The following is a 22,425-nucleotide window of genomic DNA, read 5'->3' on the forward strand; positions in this document are numbered from 1 at the left end:
GGGTATGTTAAACTTTATTTATGGGAATTTAAATTAGTGAAGTGTTTAGCTAGATTAGATGGATACCTCAATCGTTATTTCAAATAATGTTGGTGATTTAACAGCAACGTTAGGGGTGGCAGGTAGCCTAGCGGCAGGTAGCCTAGCGGCAGGTAGCCTAGCAGCAGGTAGCCTAGCGGTTAGGTAGCCTAGCGGCAGGTAGCCTAGCGGCAGGTAGCCTAGCGGCAGGTAGCCTAGCGGTTAGGTAGCCTAGCGGCAGGTAGCCTAGCGGCAGGTAGCCTAGCGGTTAGAGCGTTGGGAGCCGGCAAGGTGAAAAAATCTGATGTTCTGCCCTTGAGCAAGGCAGTTAACCCCCACAACAACTGCTCCCTGGGTGCGGATGACATCAATTAAGGCAGCCCCCCCGCACCTCTCTGATTCAGAGGGGTTGGATTAAATGCGGAAGACACATTTCGGTTGAATCAAAGATTATATACGGAACAAAAATATAAACACAACATGCAACAATTTCAAAGATTTTACTGAGTTACAGTTCATATGAGGAAATCAGTCAATTGAAATTAATTCATTAGGCCCTAATCTATGGATTTCACATTACCGGGAATACTGATGTGCATCTGTTGGTCAAAGATACCTTACAAAAAATGGGCCTCAGGATCTCGTCACTGTATTTCTGTGCATTCAAATTGCCATCGATAAAATGCAATTGTGTTCGTTGTCCGTAGCTTATGCCTGCCCATAACATAACCCCACCGCCACCACGGGGTGCTCACAAAGTTGACATCAGCCAACCGCTCGACCACACGACGCCAATACACGTGGTCTCTGGTTGGACGTCCTGCCAACAGCTCAGTACTCAGTACTTTGTTGAAGCAACTTTGGCAACGGTTACAGCCTTGAGTCTTCTTGGGTATGACGTTACAAGCTTGGCACACCTGAATTTGGGGAGTTTCTCCCATTCTTCTTTGCAGATCCTCTCAAGCTCTGTCAGATTGGATGGGGAGCGTCGATGCATAGCTATTTTCAGGTCTCTTTACAGATGTTCGATCGCGCTCTGGCTGGGCCACTCAAGGACATTCAGAGACCCTGCATTGTCTTGGCTGCGTGCTTAGGGTCGTTGTCCTGTTGGAAGGTGAACCTTCACCCCAGTCTGAGGTCCTGAGTGCTCTGGAGCAGGTTTAGTATTCTTCTCACACTCTAGCACCTGGAGGTACATCACAATGATCTGTGACAGAGGAGCACAAAAACTGTTAGGGATGAGTACCCAAGATCAGATGCAATGTAAATTGCCTTAGATAAGAGCATTTGTTAGGCATGTCATGGTCATACAAATCCAAGCCTACAGTTGTGGCAATCACAATAAAACCAGTAGAACAACAGAGCCTAAGCCACAGTGGTTATCAATTGTTCTGTTTTTGTTAAAATGCACCACTGAGTGTATTAAAGCTGGTGTGGTGAGGAGCGCTTGCCATGTGGGGGTGCTTGACGTGCACACAGAAGCCCAGCTCCTTCAGCACTCTCCTCTCTGCTTTGATCACCTGAGCCTTGGCACTGATGTAGCTGGCATCCAGAGGCATGGGGAACTGGGTCCTGGGAGAGACACATGGTTAGATATACAGGAAACAGTATGAGGGTTGGGAGAACAGGAAGAGGAGTTTGGAGCTCCAGCCGTTACCTTTTGCCTTTGCTGTGCTTGAGGTGGTAGAACACGTTGAGAACGTCTCGTACCCTCCGCGGTTCCTCCTCGATCTTCGAAGCCAGGTGCACACATGCCATTGCAACCATCTGGAAAGAGGAGGACAGGGAGGTAGATGGGTACTGAGGAGGGGAAAGAAGACAAACCTCACAGCAGCATGGTGAACAAATAGTAAAGGGTTGAATGTTTGACCTAAGTCTGATAGTTAGTTGGTGTTTGCAGTGGAACTGGTAGTTGAAACAGAAGGATCGTGAGGATCCTACCTTTGCACAGTGTCTGACAAACGACTTGCAGTAGTAGAACCTCTGGAAAAGGATCTGCCCCATGGCCATGGCTACATGGAGGGAAAGGGAAAGTTAATCAATGAGTTAGCTACAATGATGTGTATAAACCCTGGATGACTGACAGGGGGGGCTGTATTGAAGCCACTCCGCAGCCATCTTGGTACTCCTCCTCAATTGTAAAATAATTTTTGAGGAAACTATAGAAATGCATTTATTAATGTCTACATTCGTTTTTGACAGGTTTACTCTATTACAGACACCTTATTTTTTAATTATATTATAGGAGCTAAACATAAAAATTAAAAATTAAAATATATACAAACATTTTCCTTAAAGTATTTTTTAAGAGTACTAATGTTACTGTCCCCTCTACAACAACAAAAAATACTTAAATACATGTAATTTGGTCCTTGAAACATTTAACTGAAATAGTGTAGAATTCAATGTATTTCTATGCAGGACTGCTCCTACTAGGGAGTGCCAATATGGCCGACAGGTGGCCACAAAGTCTATCAATGGCCAATAAATTGCATCTGCAATGCAGAAACCCTCATTGGTTAGCTAGTTCCGATTTAAATCCATTGCCTACTTCATTGGTAAACAACGTAAGCTTTAAACTTTAAAGCTGTATATTCTAGGCAAAGTCTAGTGTTTGACTTGTACAATTTCATTTCTCTGGCTTAAAATGCCATTTCAAACTTCGGACAATAGTTAGCAAGTTAGCTAACTATCTTGTTAGCTACCAACCTGCGGGAGTTTCAGCAGAATACCCGCGGCCTGGATCAACTCACAGCCCCGCATTCGCAGCTGCTCTTCCATGTCCGTGGAGAGCCCATGCTCAGCGGATGGACTCTGCTGTTGTCGCTCCGATGGCAGAAGACAGTTATCTAAAGTTAGGCTCACTCCAGAGTATAAATTATCCCCTATAGTCGCTCTGGATAAGAGCGTCTGCTAAATGACGTAAATGTAAATGTAAATGAATTCTCAGGTTCAGGTATTCTGCCGCCATCACATATTCAATAGTCGGTTGCATGACACCAGGCAAGACCGAGGCCCAGTCCAGCCCGGTACTCCAGTAGCGTCTCTCCTGATTGGATGGGCAGTGTGTAAACGGCGCCCCTTTCTATTGTTCATAACAGAGAGGGAAAGGCGAAGCGAGAGGTTGGAAGTAACATCCCGAAGGGTTTGTGCTGATTGTATGGCGATTATAACAGCCGGTTAAATGGCGTCCCTTGAGAAGGCAATAACAAGATGTATGTCTGGAGAATTGCAATATTATCATAAAGAGACGTATATTTTGAATACGGAGGAGGAATGGGGGGGGAAAGAGAGGCAGAGGAGGTCTAAGAGAGAGCGGGAGGAAGAGGGTGAGATTGAGTTGGTTAAAAATGTCAGGAAAAAGGGAGATGGTTTGTTAAAGAAGAATGGTAGAAAATATAGGCAGAGTGAGCTGAAGACAGGAGGATAAATGGAAGTGAATGAGGGCGAAGTATCGGAGAGATGGTAGGTGTGGTGAAGTTCTTGGAGCCTGAGGATTGCACCAAGGGTCAGGATAAAGATGAGTCTGTGACAGTAGGAGTGAAGTTTTTGGAAAAAGTGGAACCTTGTCTTTTGGCTGATCCATTTGTGGTTTCAGGGTGGGTGAAAACAGTTGGGTGCTGTGGAATCGGTGAGGTTAACCAGAAGGGGTCTTGTGATAATTGTTTTGTATTTCTGCTCATCAGAGGGAGCAGGCGCTCCGCGTTAAACGAATGGGGGCAAGAGATGTGAATTGTTTTGCTCTCAAGAAAAGGACGCCATTAAAAGGAGTGATCACTGGGGTAGCAGTAAATGTAAAATTTGACCAACTGAAGGGGAAGATTCCCGGTGTTTGTGAGGCTCGTCATTTGGTGCGACGCAGACAGGGCGGCGAGAGTGGTGAAACAGAAGAGTCATTGTCTGTTCTTTTGAGTTTTGATGTTCAGTCTTTGCCCGACAGTGATGTTAGGATATATAAGGTATCCTGTACAGGCTTTTGTGCCGAATACATTACGTTGTTACAGGTGTCAAGCTTGTGGGCATGTGGCAGCAGTGTATAGGAGGGAGGTTCCTAGGTGTGAGAAGTGCGCCGAAGGGCAAGGAGACAAAGGAATGTGTAGCATTGGGGAAAGTAGTGGTATGTGTTAATTGTAGGGGTGCCCATGGGGCTGGGGCTCAGAAATGTCCCGTGCAAGAGAGGCAGGTTGCGGTTTCCAGGGTTAGAGTAGTGCAGAAGTTGTCATATGCTGAGGCAGTGAAGAAAGTAGAGGAAGATGGGTCAAGGGGGAGGGATCCTGAGAGGAGTGGTGTGAGTAGTAGAGCTGTACCAGTACAGAGGGATAGGCCAACAAGTGATATATGTTTCAGTAAGATTGGATTTTTAGCATTTATAGCAATGGTTATCAACTGTACTGCAGGGATGGAACGTAAGTCGCAGAAAATTGAGGTTGTGGTAGCAGCTGCAGAGAGGTATTTTGGTGTGCGAGACTTGACATCAGAAGAGTTACAGGGAGTGTTAAGTGGTGATGTCCCATCCTTTAAGGTTGTTAGCCTGAGGTAGGATTACATAGATTTAAATAGTGGAGTAGGGTGGTGTTATTTTTTATTTATTTTTATTTTTATAGAGTGTAGCGTTAGATGGTAGGGTATTTGTAAGGGAGTTGTACTTCAGTCTCGTAGGTGCCGGTAATGCAACATTTATTGGATGCCAACCGCCATTAAACCTCGAAGAAGAAGAAGAAGAAGAAGAAGAAGAGAGGTTTCACTCTCGCCGAAATCTGTTCAAAATAAGACAAATGCGTTTCTATGGGCTCATTTTGGACCTACATTTGTCTTCCCGCCTTTGGGACAACGACTCCCAATGTTAGGGTGGAGACATGGAGCATCTCATCATTATATACATATCTCTTTTAATACTGATTGTGAAAGAATGGGCCGTGTGCATTTTGTCCAATTGTTTTCCGAGTTAAACGGAAAAATCGATAACGTGAAAATTACCCATGTTTATGATAAAAACATTTAAAAACAGAAATTGCTTGTTTTTTGTTATCTCGTTTTTGCATATAATCCAAAACACAATTTGGCAGTTCAACTTTCACAAGTGGGTGGGGTTAAATATGGAATGCCTGTCATTGGCCAAATGCACAGCTAACACTTCCTGTCCCTTCAAAATAGAAGTAAACCCTTCTAACTTCATTCTATTCATCTACTGTCTATTAAGTAATATATTAATAGCTATTCATTCAAATATTAATACCAAGATCAAGTGATAATAATATAATAATAATAATAATAATATAATAATAATATGCCATTTAGCAGACGCTTTTATCCAAAGCGACTTACAGTCATGCGTGCATACATTTTTTTTTTTGTGTATGGGTGGTCCCGGGGATCGAACCCACTACCTTGGCGTTACAAGCGCCGTGCTCTACCAGCTGAGCTACAGAGGACCACCATGGATATATCTCCATTTCTATTTTAGATTTAAGATTATGAGATAGTCACAAATTATAGTGTTTATTGACATTGTAATGAACTGCTGTTACTGTAATTGGTAAGCTAACTGATATATCCTAGCTCCCTAGTTAACCATTGGTAATCCGAGCATCGTAGACTATATAATTTCTAAATAGGTGGGTGCTGTGCTGGTGTTGCTATTCTGTCTGTCGAGGGCATGAGCTCAGGAAAGGAGGAGAGTGGAGGGGTCAGAGAATTACATCATTCAACAGAGTGACAATGAAGAGGTAGAGAGCAGGGTGAGAGATTCAGATTACAGAGACGAGCCACAAATTACTGGCCAGGTCACCACACACACCTGCAGTTCACTTCTCTCCCTGCCCCCTTCCTGCCACGTAGTCACCCACACACATCTGCAGTACACTCCTCTCCCTGCCCACTTCCTGCCACGTAGTCACCCACACACACCTACAATTTAGGGAAGATCTAGGCATGTATTCACAAAGTGTCTCAGAGTAGCATTGCTGATCTAGGATTACTGATCAGGTCCCCATTATCCATGTAATTAGCACCAAGCCTATCAGAGGGCAAGGTGGAGCTCTCACCATTAGGCTTGGGCGGTATACCGTATATATACCGTACAGTGCATTTGGAAAGTATTCAGACCCCTTTCGCTTTTCCAACATTTTGTTAAGTTATAGCCTTATTTTAAAATTGATGAAATAAAAAATGTTCCTCATCAATCTGCACACAATATACCATAATGACAAAGAAAAACAGGTTTTTAGAAATGTTTGCACATTTATTACAAATAAAAAACTGAAAAACCTTATTTACATAAGTATTCAGACCCTTTGCTATGAGACTCGAAATTGAGCTCAGGTGCATCCTGTTTCCATTGATCATCCTTCAGATGTTTCTACAACTTCATTGGAGTCTACCTGTGGTTAATTCAATTGATTGGACATGATTTGGAAAGGCACACAACCTGTCTATATAAGGTCCCACAGTTGACAGTGCATGTCAGAGCAAAAACCAAGCAATGAGGTCGAAGGAATTGTCCGTAGAGCTCGAGACAGGATTGTGTCGAGGCACAGATCTGCAGCACTGAAGGTCCCCAAGCACATAGTGGCCTCCATTATTCTTAAATGAAAGAAGTTTGGAACCACCAGGACTCTTCCTAGAGCTGGCCGCCCGGCCAAACTGAGCTATCGGGGGAGAAGGGCCTTGGTCAGGGAGGTGACCAAGAACCCGATGGTCACTCTGATAGAGCTCCAAAGTTCCTCTGTGGAGATGGGAGAACCTTCCAGAAGGACAACCATCTCTGCAGACGGAAGCCACTCCTCAGTAAAAGGCACATGACAGCCCGCTTTGAGTTTGCCAAAAGGCACCTTAAGACTCTCAGACCATGAGAAACAAGATTCGCTGGTCTAATGAAGCCGAGATTTAACTCTTTGGCCTGAATGCTAAGCAACGCCTGGAAGAAAACTGGCACCATCCCTAGTCTGGATCGAGGGAAAGATGAACAGAGCAAAGAACAGAGAGTTCCTTGATGAAAACCTACTCCAGAGCGCTCAGGACCTCACACTGGGGCAAAGGTTCATCTTCCATCAGGACAAGGACCCTAAGCACACAGCCAAGACAACGCAGGAGTGGCTTCGGGACAAGTCTCTGAATGTCCTTGAGTGGCCCAGCCAGAGCCAGGACTTGAACCCGATCGAACATCTCTGGAGAGACCTGAAAATAACTGTGCAGCGACGTTCCCCATCCAACCTGACAGAGCTTGAGAGGACCTGCAGAGGAGAATGGGAGAAACTCCCCAAATACAGGTGTGCCAAGCTTGTAGCGTCATACCCAAGAAGACTCAAGGCTGTAATCGCTGCCAAAGGTGCTTCAACAAAGTACTGAGTAAAGGGTCTGAATACTTTTGTAAATGTAATATTTCAGTTTTGTATTTTTTATAAATTCTATAAAAAAATCTAAATATCTGTTTTTGCTTTGTCATTATGCGGTATTGTGTGTAGATTGATGAGGGGAAAAAACAATTTAATCTATTTTAGAATAAGCCTGTAATGTAAGAAAATGTGGAAAAAGTCAAGGGGTCTGAATACTTTCCGAATGCACTGCATACCGGGGTATTTAGAAAAAGCCAGGGGATGTTTTTTTATAACATCAATAACGTCAAAAGTATTTCTTTGAAGTTTTTCAATACATTTGAATATTTGTAGTTACTTTTTAAGTTAATACTTGTAGTCAACTTGTGCAATACCTTAGGAGATAAAGAAGATTGCGTTCTTCATTTCACCTGTCACATTATTTTACATTATGAAGTTTACCGTAGTTCCCCAGAATAGTTGAGCCAGTAACGTGTCAGTTTGTACACTGAACAAAAATATAAATGCAACATGCAACACTTTCAAAATGTTTACTGAATTACAGTTCATATATGGAAATCAGTCAATTAAAATAAATAAATAAATTATGCCCTAATCTATGGATTTCATGACTGGGAAAACAGATATGCATCTGTGGTCACAGATACCTTAAAAAGGGGGGACATTTTCAGCTTCTAGGAATTGTGTACAGCTCCTTAGGGCCATGCATTATCTTGCTGAAACATGAGGTGATGGTGGCGGATGAATGGCACGAGAATGGGCCTTAGGATCTCGTCACGGTAAGTCTGTGCATTCAAATTGCCATTGATAAAACGCAATTGTGTTCGTTGTCCGTAGCTTATGCCTGCCCATACCATAATACCACCCCCACCATGGGACTCTGTTCACAATGTTAACATCAGCAAACTGCTCACCCATACGACGCCATCTGCCCGGTACAATTGAAACTGTGATTCATCCGTGAAGACCACACTTCTCCAGCATGCCAGTGGCCATCAAAAGTGAGCATTTGCCCACTGAAGTCGGTTATGACACCGAACTGCAGTCAGGTCTAGACCCTGGTGAGGACGATGAGCATGCAGATGAGCTTCCCGATTGGACGTACTGCCAAATTCTCTAAAATAAAGTTGGTTGGCTGTTTATGGTAGAGAAATTAACATTTAAAACTTGAGACATCTGTGGCATTGTGTTGTGTGACAAAACTGCACATTTTAGAGTGGCTTTTATTGTCCTCAGTACAAGGTGCACCTGTGTAATGATCATGCTGTTTAACCCATAATAGTCTAAGCCCTGTGTAAGCTGGGGGTTCTACTAAGCTACAGTATATGGAATTGTTTTAAGAAGGTCATATCAAGGATCATTTTGCTATTTGATTTTGAACTTTAAGACCCCTTGAAGTATAACATTTTTTTTATGATTTGATGTAAAATGTTATTTGGCCTTACTGCTATTAGCCCATACAAACACATTGAATAACAGATTCACTACATGGAACAACAGATAGTTCCCCCAAAAAAATATTAAGGAAGTTTGTTCTGAAGTGTCTTTCCTATATCTGAGAGAAATAAGAAAGATCAGGAATATATATATATATATATATATATATATATATATAGTTTTTTTTTTACACTAAACAGTCTCCATATATACTTCCATTCATGTTTTCATCTGGTACCGGGGGATATTTAGAATAGTCTTGTGAGATCAAAACAACCGACATGTAGATCAAAACATGTACGTGTTTGTGAGAGTCTCACCTTTCGACAGATGGGTCAGTGTATTGCCCAAACTGTTCAGACGCTACAGACAGAAGTTGGCAGATCGGCTGTACCGACTTCAGACGAGTCCCCGTTCGGACACTGCAGACAATTTTGTGAGAAGACCGATTTTTGGGATGTCTCATGGTCTGACAAACACCGCTCTAGCTCTGTCACCTTTCACCGCAGATGTGGAAGTGCGACATAGGCGGATGCGGTGGATTGAGATGCATCCAATGCAAAAAACATATCTCTAGCGTAAACTAATTTTTATGGGGATCTTTTTATTATGTCAGGTGGATGGATTATCTTGGCAAAGGAGAAATGCTCACTAACAGGGATGTAAACAAATATGTGCAAAACATTTGAGAGAAATACGTTTTTGTGAGTATGGAACATTTCTGGGACCTTTTATTTCAGCTCATGAGACCAACACTTTACATGTTGCGTTTATATTTTTGTTCAGTATAAATAACACAACGGGAGAAAGTGGGAACTGGGGAGTCCATAGCGTTCTATATCTATCTAGTCTCTGATGTGCGGCGCACATGAGGTGATGAAGTTACACTTGTATGCAATTCACTACTAAATGTTTCCCATCAGATATCTTATAATGATTTTCTGCCAGAAGTCAAAGAGCTCAGTGGTAGTGGAAAAAGAGGGTGAGACGCATTGTTGTTCAGAGATCTCTGATTTTAGCACATTGTTTTGAGGAGGGGTCTGGGAAAGAATTGTGAATTGTTTTGCTCTTAAGAAAAGGGCGCCATTGAGAGGAGTGATTACTGGGGTAGCAGTAAATGTAAAAGTGGATCAACTGAAGGAGAAGATTCCCGGTGTGTGTAATGCTTGTCGTTTGGTGCGACGTAAACAGGGTGGCGAGAGTGGGGAAACAGAAGAGTCATTTTCTGTTCTTTTGAGGTTTGAAGTTGAGTCTTTGCCGGATAAAGTGAAGTTAGGATATATAAGTTATCCTGTGCGAGCGTATGTGCCGAGTACGTTACGATGTTACAGGTGTCAAACTTATGGGCATGTGGCAGCAGTGTGTAGGAGGGAGGTTCCAAGGTGTGAGAAGTGTGCAGAAGGACATGAGACTAAGGATTGTGAAGCAGTGGGGAAAGTAGTGGTATGTGCTAATTGTAGGGGTGGCCATGGGGCTGGGGATCAGACATGTCCAGTGCGAGAGAAGCAGGTTGAGGTTTCCAGGGTAAGGGTAGAGAAGATGTCATATGCGGAGGCAGTGAAGAAAGTAGAGGAAGAGGGGTCAAGGGGGGGAGTGGTGAGAGTAGGAGATATATACCAGTACAGTGGGATAGGCAAGCAAGTGATATATGTTTCAGTAAGATTGGGGTTTTAGCGTTTATAGCAATGGTTATTAATTGTACTGCAGGGATGGAACGCAAATCGAAGAAAATTGAGGTTGTGGTGGCAGATGCAGAGAGATATTTGGGTGTGCGAGACCTGACAGCAGAAGAATTACAGGGAGTGTTAAGTGGTGATGTCCCATCATTTCAGGTTGAGGGCATGAGGTAGGAGTGAGTATATTTAAATAGTGGAGAAGGGTGGGGTTAATTATTAGTAGTAGTTTTGAAGTTGTGAGTGTAGTGTTAGATGGTAGGATATTTCTTTGCTTTGTTTTATTTTATTTTTCAAGAAAAGATAAGGGAGTTGTACTCCAGTCTAGTAGGTGGCGGTAATGCAACAAATTGGATGCCAACCACCTTTAAACCTCATTGAAGAAGAAGAAGTCAAAGAGCTCTGGATGAGTTAGTGTTTTTTTCTCCTCCATTCTTCTCCGTGTGCACATGCTGCTTTTTCCTTCAGAAAAGCATGCATCACAACTTTGTGTGTTTGCACAATTTCTCTCATTCACTTTCGCTTGTAAATGTACACACTCACCAAAAATGACATTTGGTAGCTACTAGCTATGCTTGTATAACTTTTTGAGCTGGATTTGCCTGTCTTTGCAATTTGTTTGTTTGTTTTCGCTCGTTAGCATTAAGCTAACAGCGTCTATGTGATACCGCTATTAGTTTATGCTACTTTGGTTAGCATTCTGGTGTGCTATGCTGGTAATACCGTAAATCCCGGGATGAAAGAAGGACGGCTTGACTATATGAAAATCTTGATACCACCCAAGCATACTCACCATGTCACCACCCATCAATTCCTTTCAGGGTAGGGGTTGTGTCTGGACTGGGCCTGAGTATCACGGCTACTCACTCAGTCACTCACTGTCTAAAAAGTTGCTAGCTGTCAAATCCCTGCTTCCTCTGTCCTTGTTTCCAAGGATGGAGGATGCAAGAATTTGACATCTAGTCAGTGGGTGAGCAAAATGCAATATAACCATAAAGAAAGCATAGCGATACAAAAATGTATTAAATGGGCCTTTTCCTATAATGATAACTCAATCAGGGGACTGAACAGTGCTCAGTGCTGAACAGTGCTGAATCTGCTAATTACATGGACAAGGGGGACCTGATCAGTAATTCTAGATCAGCAACGCTACTATGATACAAGCCTAGATATCATTTTTGGTGTGGGAGTGAGTACGTGGCAGGCAGGGGAAGGGGGTGAGGAGGGGAGTGTACTGCAGGTGTGTGTGTAATTATTAATTTGCATTTTACATAACAGAACCAAATATAATACCATAGCACAGTAGGCCTATAACGTTACTGTTACACCTAAAACTTTAGGATGGTTAGCTGAAGCTGAAAATTATCATGCGCCAAAACTCAACAGAGCGAGCCACTAGGCAGGATAGTAGTTTGGCTAATAGTTTGTTAACACTATCTGCTGTAATTCGCTCACTAAACAGTAATTCAAGAAGATCTAAATGCATATTCCCATGAAACTGATTGAGATCAATCAATGTCTGGCAGTTTGGAGGTTTCACAGGTAAAACGTGAAGAATTATCATGGCCTATTTTGGCCTATTTTGATGGCCTATTTTGAAATTAGGTAGCCTATGCCTAACTTGGTGTTTGAGGGTATTAAAAATATAAAATGTTCTTGAGACATAATGGCTGCGTTTACACAGGCAGCCCAATTCTGATCTTTTTTCCACTAATTGATCTTTTGACCAATCACATCAGATCTTTTCATGTCAGATCTTTTTCAAAGCTGATCTGATTGGTCAAAAGACCAATGAGTGAAAAAAAGATCAGAGTTAGGCTGCCTGTGTAAATGCAGCCTATGTGTGGGCAATTGGAGGATGCAGTTTATGCATATTCTATAATGATAGGCTATTTAATTGGATACATCTGTCAGTACAAACTTTGATTGAGGAAATTATGACGTCATTTAAAAACAATGTGCTGTCCCTCACCTAGGCTACACCATTGGTGGAGACTACAGTGTCATCAGCAAAGTGTCATACAGTTTCATCAGCAAAGATCTGAGTGACGAAAAACATACAATTTTTGTATTATATTCACACTTAGAGGTGTACTGTGCAGCAGAGAAATAATTCAAAAAGTTTAACATAGGCCTGACCGTCACAACCTGTGGTAAAGGATGTGTCCCACTAGATGGCGATCTTCAGAAGCAAGTTGACAAGAGCTAGGATCACATGTTGATTGCATTATGGGAGAAAGTTACATTTTTCATAAGAAATGTGTGAGAAAGTACATTTTCACCTTTTATTCATGAAGTGTATATGCGGTATCTTAAAAAATAAAAAATGCCTATGTGTAACGGTATGCTCACAATATGACCAAGATGATATGGATGATGGGAGATACAATATGCTTATTCAAGACAGTTGTCTTCTTTGTTCCCCTCCATCCACCCCTCATCTTTTTCACCCTCATACACCTCTCCCCATCAATGGCTATCCTTCTAATTGGAATCAGGGAAATGGAATCCATCCATTTGGATCACATCACCTATACAGTGTATTCAGACCCCTTCACTTTTTCCACATTTTGAAACATTAGAGCCTTATTCTAAAATTGATTAAATACATTATTTTCATCACCAATCTACACACAATACCCAATAATGGCAAAGCAAAAACATGATTTTAGAAATGTACATAAGTATTCAGACCCTTTAATAAGCACTTTGTTGAAGCACCTTTGGCAGCAATTACAGCCTCGATTCTTCTTGGGTATGACGCTACAAGCTTGGCACACCTGTATTTGGGGGGTTTCTCCCATTCTTCTCTGCATATCCTCTCAAGTTCTGTCAGGTCCAATGGGGAGCGTCGCTGCACAGCTAGTTTCAGGTCTCTCCAGAGATGTTCGATTGGGTTCAAGTTCGGGCTCTGGCTGGGCCACTCAAGGACATTCAGAATCCTGTCCCGAAGCCACTCCTGCGTTGTCTTGGCTGTGTGCTTAGGGTCGTTGTCCTGTTGGAAGATGAAACTTCACCCCAGTCTGAGGTCCTGAGTGCTCTGTAGCAGGTTTTCATCATCATCTGTACTTTGTTCCGTTCATCTTTCCCTCGATCCTGACTAGTCTCCCAGTCCCTGCTGCTGAAAAACATCCCCACAGCATGATGCTGCCACCACCATGCTTCACCGTAGGGATGGTGCCAGGTTTCCTCCAGACATAAAGCTTGGCATTCAGGCCAAAGAGTTCAATCTTGGTTTCATCAGACCAGATAATCTTGTTTGGTCTGAGAGTCCTTTAGGTGCCTTTTGGCAAACTCCAAGCAGGCTGTCATGTGCCTTTTACTGAGGAGTGGCTTCCGTCTGGCCACTCTACCATAAAGGCCTGATTGGTGGAGTGCTGCCGAGATGGTTGTCCTTCTGGAAGGTTCTCCCATCTCCACAGAGGAACTCTGGAGCTCTGTCAGAGTGACCATCGGGTTCTTGGTTACCTCCTTGACCAAGGCCCTTCTCCCCTGATTTCTCAGTTTGGCCGGGCGGCCAGCTCTAGGAAGAGTCTTGGCGCTTCCAAACTTCTTCCATTTAAGAATGATGGAGGCCACTGTGTTCTTGAGGACCTTCAATGCTGCAGAAATGTTTTGGTACCCTTCCCCAGATCTGAGCCTCGACACAATCCTGTCTTGGAGCTCTACGGACAATTCCTTCGACCTCATCGCTTGGTTTTTGCTCTGACATGCACTGTCAACTGTGGGACCTTATATAGACAGGTGTGTGCCTTTCCAAATCATGTCCAATCAATGGAATTTACCACAGGTGGACTCCAATCAAATTGTAGAAACATCTCAAGGATAATCAATGGAAACAGGACGCATCTGAGCTCAATTTTGAGTCTCATAGCAAAGGGTCTGAATGCTTATGTAAATACGGTATTTCTGTTTTTATTTTGAATGATTTAGCAAATGTGTCATTATATGGTATTGTGTGTAGATTGATGATGAGGGAAAATCAATTTTAGAATAAGGCTGGAACGTGTGATGGAACATTTTATGTTTGTGCTTTTCTAATAACCAATTTCTGTGTTCTATGTGTGTGCTTTTCTAATAACCAATTTCTGTGTTCATGCAAGTGACTGATTGAACAAATCCTCACTATCAATATCTGCAATTTGGCAGTACGCCCAGACCGTTGTTTTGAGAATGAAAGATATCTCAGTTTCAAGGTCTCAGCTTGGAGAGAAGAAGCCTCGTGAGGTATTGGTCTGTCACATGCATGAACCAGTATTGGTCGGTCACATGAATGAAGCAAACGTTAATTATGAATTAATTATGAATGATGAACAAGCTAAATCATGCAAATATGACTTGTCTCCAGTATATAAGAGAACTAACGGGACTGCCCCGGGAGAGCTCCTGACAGACGTTCACTATGGTGCATCAAGTTTGTTGGAACCTCTCCAGTTAAATGTTAATAAACAATGATTTAATTAAGATTACTTTGAGTGTCCCTCTGTAGAATTTCCACCACAAACGTAACAAAATGTGGAAATAGGGAAGGGGTCTGAATACTTTCCGAATGCACTGTATATTAGCCTTGCAAGATGCAGATTCCAGTTCAGTTAATGAAGACTGAGTGCAGTGCTTATTGAATAAACTCAAGTGGTTTGAAGAGACGACAGGGATTTGACTCCATTATACCACAGCATTGATGTGGTAATAAAGCACTTAAAATTTCACCAATTTCCTCCACTTCAGCCCTCTGATTGCAGGCAAGTCTCATTGATAGCCCCAGAATACTGCATCTATCAAAGTGAGAGAGAGTGAGGGAGAGAGAACATGACAGAGAAAAAGGGGTTATTACTTTCCTGTTGTACAAGAGTGCTCTTAGCACCACATGAAGACGACTCCCTCATTAAAATAAAAATGAGTACGGTTACATGCATACAATAATACGATTATTGTGAATAGTCCGATTAATATAATAGTTTGATTTAAATGTCTACATGCTTTGCAAGAAGAACGATTTCCCTAATAATCCCATTTACATGGACATATTTGAAATCAGGCTACCTGATGGGACAAATAGCAGAAAATCACCAATCAAAATAAATGTTCTCCCACAGCGACCATGTTATTTTTGTGAAGCATATTTGATTCTGAGTACGGACATATAATGTTTGTATGTGAAACTATTTCTAGGATGCATACTTTCAGTTTTTTAGAACTCACTGTCACACCCTGGCTCTGGGACTCTATATGTTGAGCCAGGGTGTGTTCATTCTATGTGTTCTATTTCTATGTTGGGGGTTCTAGGTTGTGTATTTCTATGTTTGCCTGAGTGACTCCCAATCAGAGGCAACGAGTGTCAGCTGTTGGCTGGTTGTCTCTGATTGGGAGCCATATTTATACTGTCTGTTTTCCTTTTGTGTTTGTGGGTTCTTGTTCCGTGTTCGGTCATTGTTACCGTGGACTTCACGAGTCGTTTATTGTTTTGTTGTTTCGTGTGTGCACTTTAATTAAATAAAGTAATCATGTTCGTTCATCACGCTGCGCATTGGTCTCTCCCTGACGTAAGGAGATGGAGAGGTTGGCGATGGCCCAGGTGGGCAAATCGTGGTCCTGGGAGGACATGCTCGGGGGCAAGGGACCTTGGGCTAGGATTAAGGCCCTGGCGAGAGAGGAGCAGCGGCGTCAGCAGTGCCATCGTCGGACGGACGAGAGGCAACCCCAAAAAATTTTTAGGGGGGGGGCACACGGCATGGGCGGCTGGGCAGCAGGAGGCTGCCACAGGGCGATTTGGAGAGGAGGCCACCGGGTTAGGGGGGCCAGAAGGCAGGTTGGCGGAGCCTGGATGGAGAGCGGAACCAACTTCCCGTACTCAGGCATGGCAGCATGGGACGGGGCAGGTTCCGCGGTATGCGGAGCGGCGTACTGTGCCACGAGTGGTCCGGCATAGTCCTGTACGTCCTGTGCGAGCACCCCGCACGTGTCGTGCGAAGGGGGGTATGCAGCCAGGACGGAGTGTGACTCGCACCCCTGGCTGTGTATAAGTGTTCCCTCTGCCCCCTTGTCCTTTGTGAGTGATTGTTCGTTGTGAGAGTGAGTAGCTCGGTTGAGCTAAGGTTGATTTTCCCTAGGGCTAGATTCGTTCTGTCGCTATATGCGCTACATTATTGTACACTGAATAAACTCTTGATTTTGGTGTTTTACCTCCTGCGCCTGACTCCGTCATTCACACATCATCACAGAATCACTCACCAGCTATGGAGTCAGCGGGAGAAGAGCGCACACCTGGAATCGTGGCAAGGGTCCAGGAGCACGATGCTGGCCAGCTTGGGGGAAGCGATGGATCGGGTTCTTCAGGTCGTCCAACGCCTGGAGAGAAGAGGAACCGATCTATCGATACCAGCTGGCCAACCGGATCCAGCCACCTACATCACAGCACCCGGAGGGATCCAGATATCCCGACCTCGGGCGTTCGATGGGACACCGGCTCTATGTCAGGGATTCCTTCTCCAACTGGAGCTGTACTGCTGGAGCAGCTGGTCCACTTGAGGCAGGGGACGAGGACAGTACAGGAGTTCGCGCTGGAGTTCCGGATCCTGGCAGCAGGGTCCGGGCGGAACGAGCGGGCCCTAATCAACCAGTTCCAGTGCCATCTACGGGAGGACGTCCGACGGGAGCTAGCCTGCCGTGACACCAGTTTGTCTTTTCCCGAACTGGTGGACATGGCCATTCGTCTGGATAACCTGCTGGCAACCAGAGGACGTCCTGGAGGAGGTCTGCCCGTTCCCACCCCGACCGACGCGGATCCAGAGCTCATGGAGCTGGGTGGTACCGCGCACCGAGAGAGCGGAGGACGACAGCGCCAGTGCCACTCGGATGGCACGAAAGGACATTCCACCACACGTTGTCGTCAGTGCTCTTTTGGGTCAGGAGGCGACCGGCAGGGTACTCTCGCATCACCTCAGGTATTGAGCACCCACTCTTGTTCAGAGCCCTCTGCTAAACACTGTACTATACCCATATACTTCCCTGATCACATGAGAGTTCCCCAGTGTAAGGTGCTAGTCGATTCAGGCGCAGCTGGGAACTTTATGGACAAAACTTTCGCACGCCACCAGGGCATTTCATTAGTTCCCCTATCCATTCCACGCCCCATCAGAGCACTTGATAGTCGACCATTAGGGTCCGGGTTGATAAAGGAAGTCACGGTACCAGTCACCATGATCGCACAGGAGACGCATTGTGAGCAGGTCACTTTTTCCATCATTGAGTCTCCTGCTTTCCCTGTGGTGTTAGGTATTCCATGGCTAGCACTCCACAACCCCACTTTCTCATGGCCGCAGAGGGTTCTCACGGGGTGGTCGCGAGAGTGTCAGGGTAGGTGTATGGGTGTTTCCATTGGTGTAACCACGGTGGAAAGTCCAGATGGTGCCTCCACCGTGCGCATTCCCCCTGAATACCATGATCTGGCACAAGTCTTCTCTAAAAATAAAGCGACTAAATTACCACCTCATCGGGCGGGGGATTGAGCAATAAACCACGGGTAGACGCTGTACCTCCCACGTTTGTGTATCCCCTGTCGCAGGTGGAGACGGAGGCTATGGAGACATACGTCACGAGTCCCTGCGCCAGGGGTACATACGTCCCTCCACTTCACCCGCCTCCTCAAGTTTCATTTTTGTGAAGAAGAAAGACGGCGTGCGCCCGTGCATTGACTATCGACCACTGAACAAGGAGACGATTAGATTTAGTTATGTGGTGGTTGAGTCATTGCATGGAGCGCGCTTCTTCACTAAATTAGATCTCAGGAGTGCGTACAACCTGGTGCGTATCCGAGAGGGAGATGAGTGGAAGACAGCATTCAGCACAACCACGGGGCATTATGAATACCTGGTGATGCCTTATGGTTTGATGAATGCTCCCTCAGTCTTCCAGTCCTTTGTGAATGAGGTGTTTCGGGACATGCTTGGTCGCGGTGTAGTGGTCTATATCGACGACATCTTGGTGTATTCCGCTACGCGCGCCGAGCATGTGTCCCTGGTTCGCAAAGTACTGGCCCGACTGTTGGAAAATGACCTTTATGCTAAGGCAAAAAAGTGCACGTTTTTCTAGCAGTCCGTCTCCTTCCTCGGATACCTCATTTGTACCACAGGTGTGGAGATGGAGGGCGACCGCATTGCCACCGTGCGTAATTGGCCGACTCCAACCACGGTAAAGGAAGTGCAGCGCTTCCTTGGCTTCGCCAACTATTATCGAAGGTTTATCCGGGGCTTTGGCAAGGTCGCAGCTCCCATTACATCTCTGTTGAAGGGTGGGCCGTCCTGGCTCCGCTGGTCTGTTGAGGCTGACAGGGCCTTCAGTAACCTGAGGGAACTGTTCACCTCGGCCCCGGTACTGGCCCACCCCGATCCATCACTACCGTTTGTAGTGGAGGTGGATGCGTCCGAGGTTGGGATGGGAGCAGTCTTGTCTCAACGCTCGGGCACGCCACCCAAGCTCCGCCCCTGTGCGTTCTTCTCAAAGAAGCTCAGCCCGGCGGAGCAGAACTACGGTGTTGGTGATCGGGAGCTGTTGACTGTTGTCCGAGCTCTGACAGTGTGGAGACATTGGCTGGAGGGGGCGAAACACCCATTCCTCGTCTGGACGGACCACCGTAACCTGGAGTACATCCGGGCAGCGAGGAGGCTGAACCCTCGCAAGGCCAGGTGGGCCCTATTCTTCACCCGGTTTGATTTCACACTGTCATACATTCCGGGTACGAAGAACGTGAAGGCAGACGCACTATCCCGGCTGTATGATACAGAGGAGAGGCCCAGAGACAATACCCCCATACTGCCAGACTCCTGCATTGTGGCGTCGGTAGTATGGGCGATGGACGCGGATATAGCGCAGGCATTGCGCACAGATCCATCTCCACCACAGTGTCCAGCTGGGCTGCAGTACGTGCCTGCGCTTATCCGTGATCGTCTGATCTACTGGGCACACACTTCACCGTCCTCTGGTCACCCAGGTATCGGTCGTACAGTGCGCTGCCTGACCGAAAAGTACTGGTGGCCTACCTTGGCTAAGGACGTGAGGGTGTATGTTTCCTCCTGCTCAGTGTAAGGCACCCAGGCACCTCCCAGCGGGTAAGTTAAAACCTTTACCAGTTCCACAACGACCATGGTCTCATTTGAGTGTTGATTTTTTAACTGATCTGCCTCTCTCTCAAGGGAACACCACCATCCTAGTCGTTGTGGACCGCTTTTCGAAGGCCTCCCGCCTCCTTCCTCTGCCCGGTCTCCCCACGGCTCTGCAAACTGCGGACGCCCTGTTTACACACGTCTTCCGGCACTACAGGAAACCAGAGGATATGGTGTCTGATGAGGTCCCCAGTTCACGTCAAAAGTATGGAAGGCGTTCATGGAACGTCTGGGAGTCTCGATCAGCCTGACCTCTGGGTTCCACCCTGAGAGTAATGGGCAGGTGGAACGGGTTAATCAGGATGTGGGTAGATTCCTGAGGTCCTATTGCCAGGACCGGCCGGGGGAGTGGTCAGTGTTCCTGCCATGGGCAGAATATGCCCAGAACTCTCTCCGCCATTCCTCTATGAACCTAACGCCATTTCAGTGTGTTTTAGGTTATCAACCGGTTTTGGCACCGTGGCACCAGAGCCAGACCGAAGCTCCTGCGGTGGATGACTGGTTTCGGTGCGCGGAGGAGACGTGGAACGCTGACCATGTTCACCTCCAATGCGCTGTGCGTCGTCAGAAGGCCAACGCTGACCGTCACCGCAGTGAGGCCCCCGTCTTTGTACCGGGGGATCGGGTCTGGCTCTCGACCCGGAATCTGCCCCTCCGCCTGCCCTGCCGGAAGCTGAGCCTGCGGATTCTAGGGCCGTTCAAAGTCACATATAGGTTATTACTCCCCCCTGATTACCGTATTAACCCCTCGTTTCATGTGTCTCTCCTCAGGCCGGTGGTGGCTGGTCCGCTCCAGGAGTCTGAGGTGCGGGAGGTCCCTCCACCTCCTTTGGACATCGAGGGGGTGCCGGCGTACTCTGTCTGGTCCATCCTGGATTCGAGGCGCCGGGTGGGGGGCCTTCAGTACCTCGCGGAGTGGGAAGGGTACGGTCCGGAGGAACGGTGCTGGGTCCCGGTGAGGAATATCCTCGATCCCTCTCTGCTGAGGGACTTCCATCGTCGCCATCTGACTTGCCCTGCTCCGCGTCCTCCTGGCCGTCCCCGAGGCCGGTGTCGGCGCGCTGCTGGGGGGGGGGGGGGGGGTACTGTCACGAACTCCATTTATCATCACTCAATTTGTCTTGTCTTGTCAATCACACAAACCTGGTACTCATTCCCTCACTCTCCCTGCCTGTTTCATTACACTATGATCAGAGCCGGCTGCAGACAATGATCAGCTAGGGGGAAATCAGATTTTCAACATTTCGTTGCTATATTTATAATTATATAAAATATATGCAACAAATTTTCCACCAACAGGTTTCTGTGCCAATGCACACACAACCAATAAGCAACTAATAACTTCATACCGATTACCGACTTCGAGCAATAATCATCATGTTTTTTATTTTCAAAACCACAATCAAGTAGAGTATGTCAATCTCGACAAACAGAAAATACATCCCTCCCTACTCAGTATCGAAGGCTTGGTTTGACAATCTCAAAATGTCATTTTGGTGTTTGCAACAGATGTCTCTTTCCATTAATCGAATGGCCATTGCGCAGTTTGGATGCTGGAATTATATTAGAGTGGAGTGGATGAACGTGCGCAGGTAGCCTAATCAGATGAAAACATTGTGACTAGTTGTGTTAATGCCACACATAAAAAAGGTAATACATTTTAAAAGTTAAATGACAAATATTTAGGCAATATTGAAGCGTTAGGTTCTTGGTCGAGGAATAGCCACTCGGATCGGAAAGGAGAGAGAACGTGTTAAGCTTTCCTGAATAGCGTGGCCTGCTGGGAGCATATAGGCCTATGTGGACGACATGGGAGAATGGGAGAATGATGATCGGCAACAGACAGCGCATCAGTATCACAAGTAAAAATACAACCAGACTGGCCTGCTCCTGTGCCTTTCTATAATCTGTTGAGAGTAGACCCACAACTGATCCAGATGGAATGAATGGAATGAAACGTTCAAATAACAGGGCTTTTGCGGCATTATTCAAATGACATTTTCACTGCAGTTTACAGCCTAGAATAGAATTGTACTCAGTTGTTAATTGGATTATGGTGTTGTAGGCTAATCTAAGTAGGATAATTGTATTGTCCCTTAACAAGATCAATGGGGGAGCTTTTTGAGCTGCGTGTTTTCATTGTTCTTTCATGTGCAATGACGCACCTGGCCTGTCCGCTGCCTATCAGCTATTCCTCTATCTTGTGGATTTATATAGAAAATTGGTGCAGATTTTAATGATTTTATGTGTGGTACGATTGCTAGTTAACAAATTATCCAACTACCATTATTGTCACTATGGATAGAGGGCAGGATAGACAGTTGACTGCTAGACTATATTGACCTGTGGTATAGTAAGCACGCAGAAAAGTGTAGTGCATAAGGGAAGTACCAAAACACCTTGATAGGGAAGAAGCATGCAAGCAGATGAGGACATTTGGCTATATGGAAGATATTATATAGTAAAACCTGCAAAATAGAATGTAAATCAGGGAAAAAACGCACTACCTTCCCCTGTGCCCAATAAAGAAAACACACAACATTCCCCAAAGTAACAAAAAAAAGTTAGACAACCCTTCTCTATTTTGGACTAGCCCCCCACCCCAGTAAATTTCTAACTGTCCCTAAATCAATAGAAACACACATCTTACCCCCTTGAGTGCAGGCCTTGACAGACATCACCTTCTCTTTGCCTGTGGAGTACAGGGCGCTGACAGTAACTAGGTACTGTGTCTCTGGCTCTAGACCAGTGAGCAAAGTGGAGTTCTGATGTCCATGTAGCCTAACCGTGTGGACCTGTCCA

General features: G+C 45.4%; 1 protein-coding gene across 1 annotated transcript; it reads right to left on the reverse strand.

The window, feature by feature from the left end:
• Window positions 1-1,108: 1,108 nt before the first annotated feature.
• Window positions 1,109-17,398, reverse strand: LOC311133993 (cyclin-L2-like; the record flags this gene model as incomplete). The annotated part of the gene is made up of 6 exons (XM_084167613.1): window positions 1,109-1,225; window positions 1,470-1,590; window positions 1,676-1,785; window positions 1,960-2,030; window positions 2,724-2,928; window positions 17,345-17,398. The coding sequence occupies 6 exons, from the start codon at window positions 17,396-17,398 to the stop codon at window positions 1,109-1,111; spliced, it is 678 nt and encodes a 225-aa protein (XP_084023739.1).
• Window positions 17,399-22,425: the final 5,027 nt, after the last annotated feature.

Source organism: Coregonus lavaretus (genome assembly GCF_964263955.1).
Source record: "Coregonus lavaretus genome assembly, chromosome: 8".
Lineage (NCBI taxonomy): Eukaryota > Metazoa > Chordata > Actinopteri > Salmoniformes > Salmonidae > Coregonus > Coregonus lavaretus.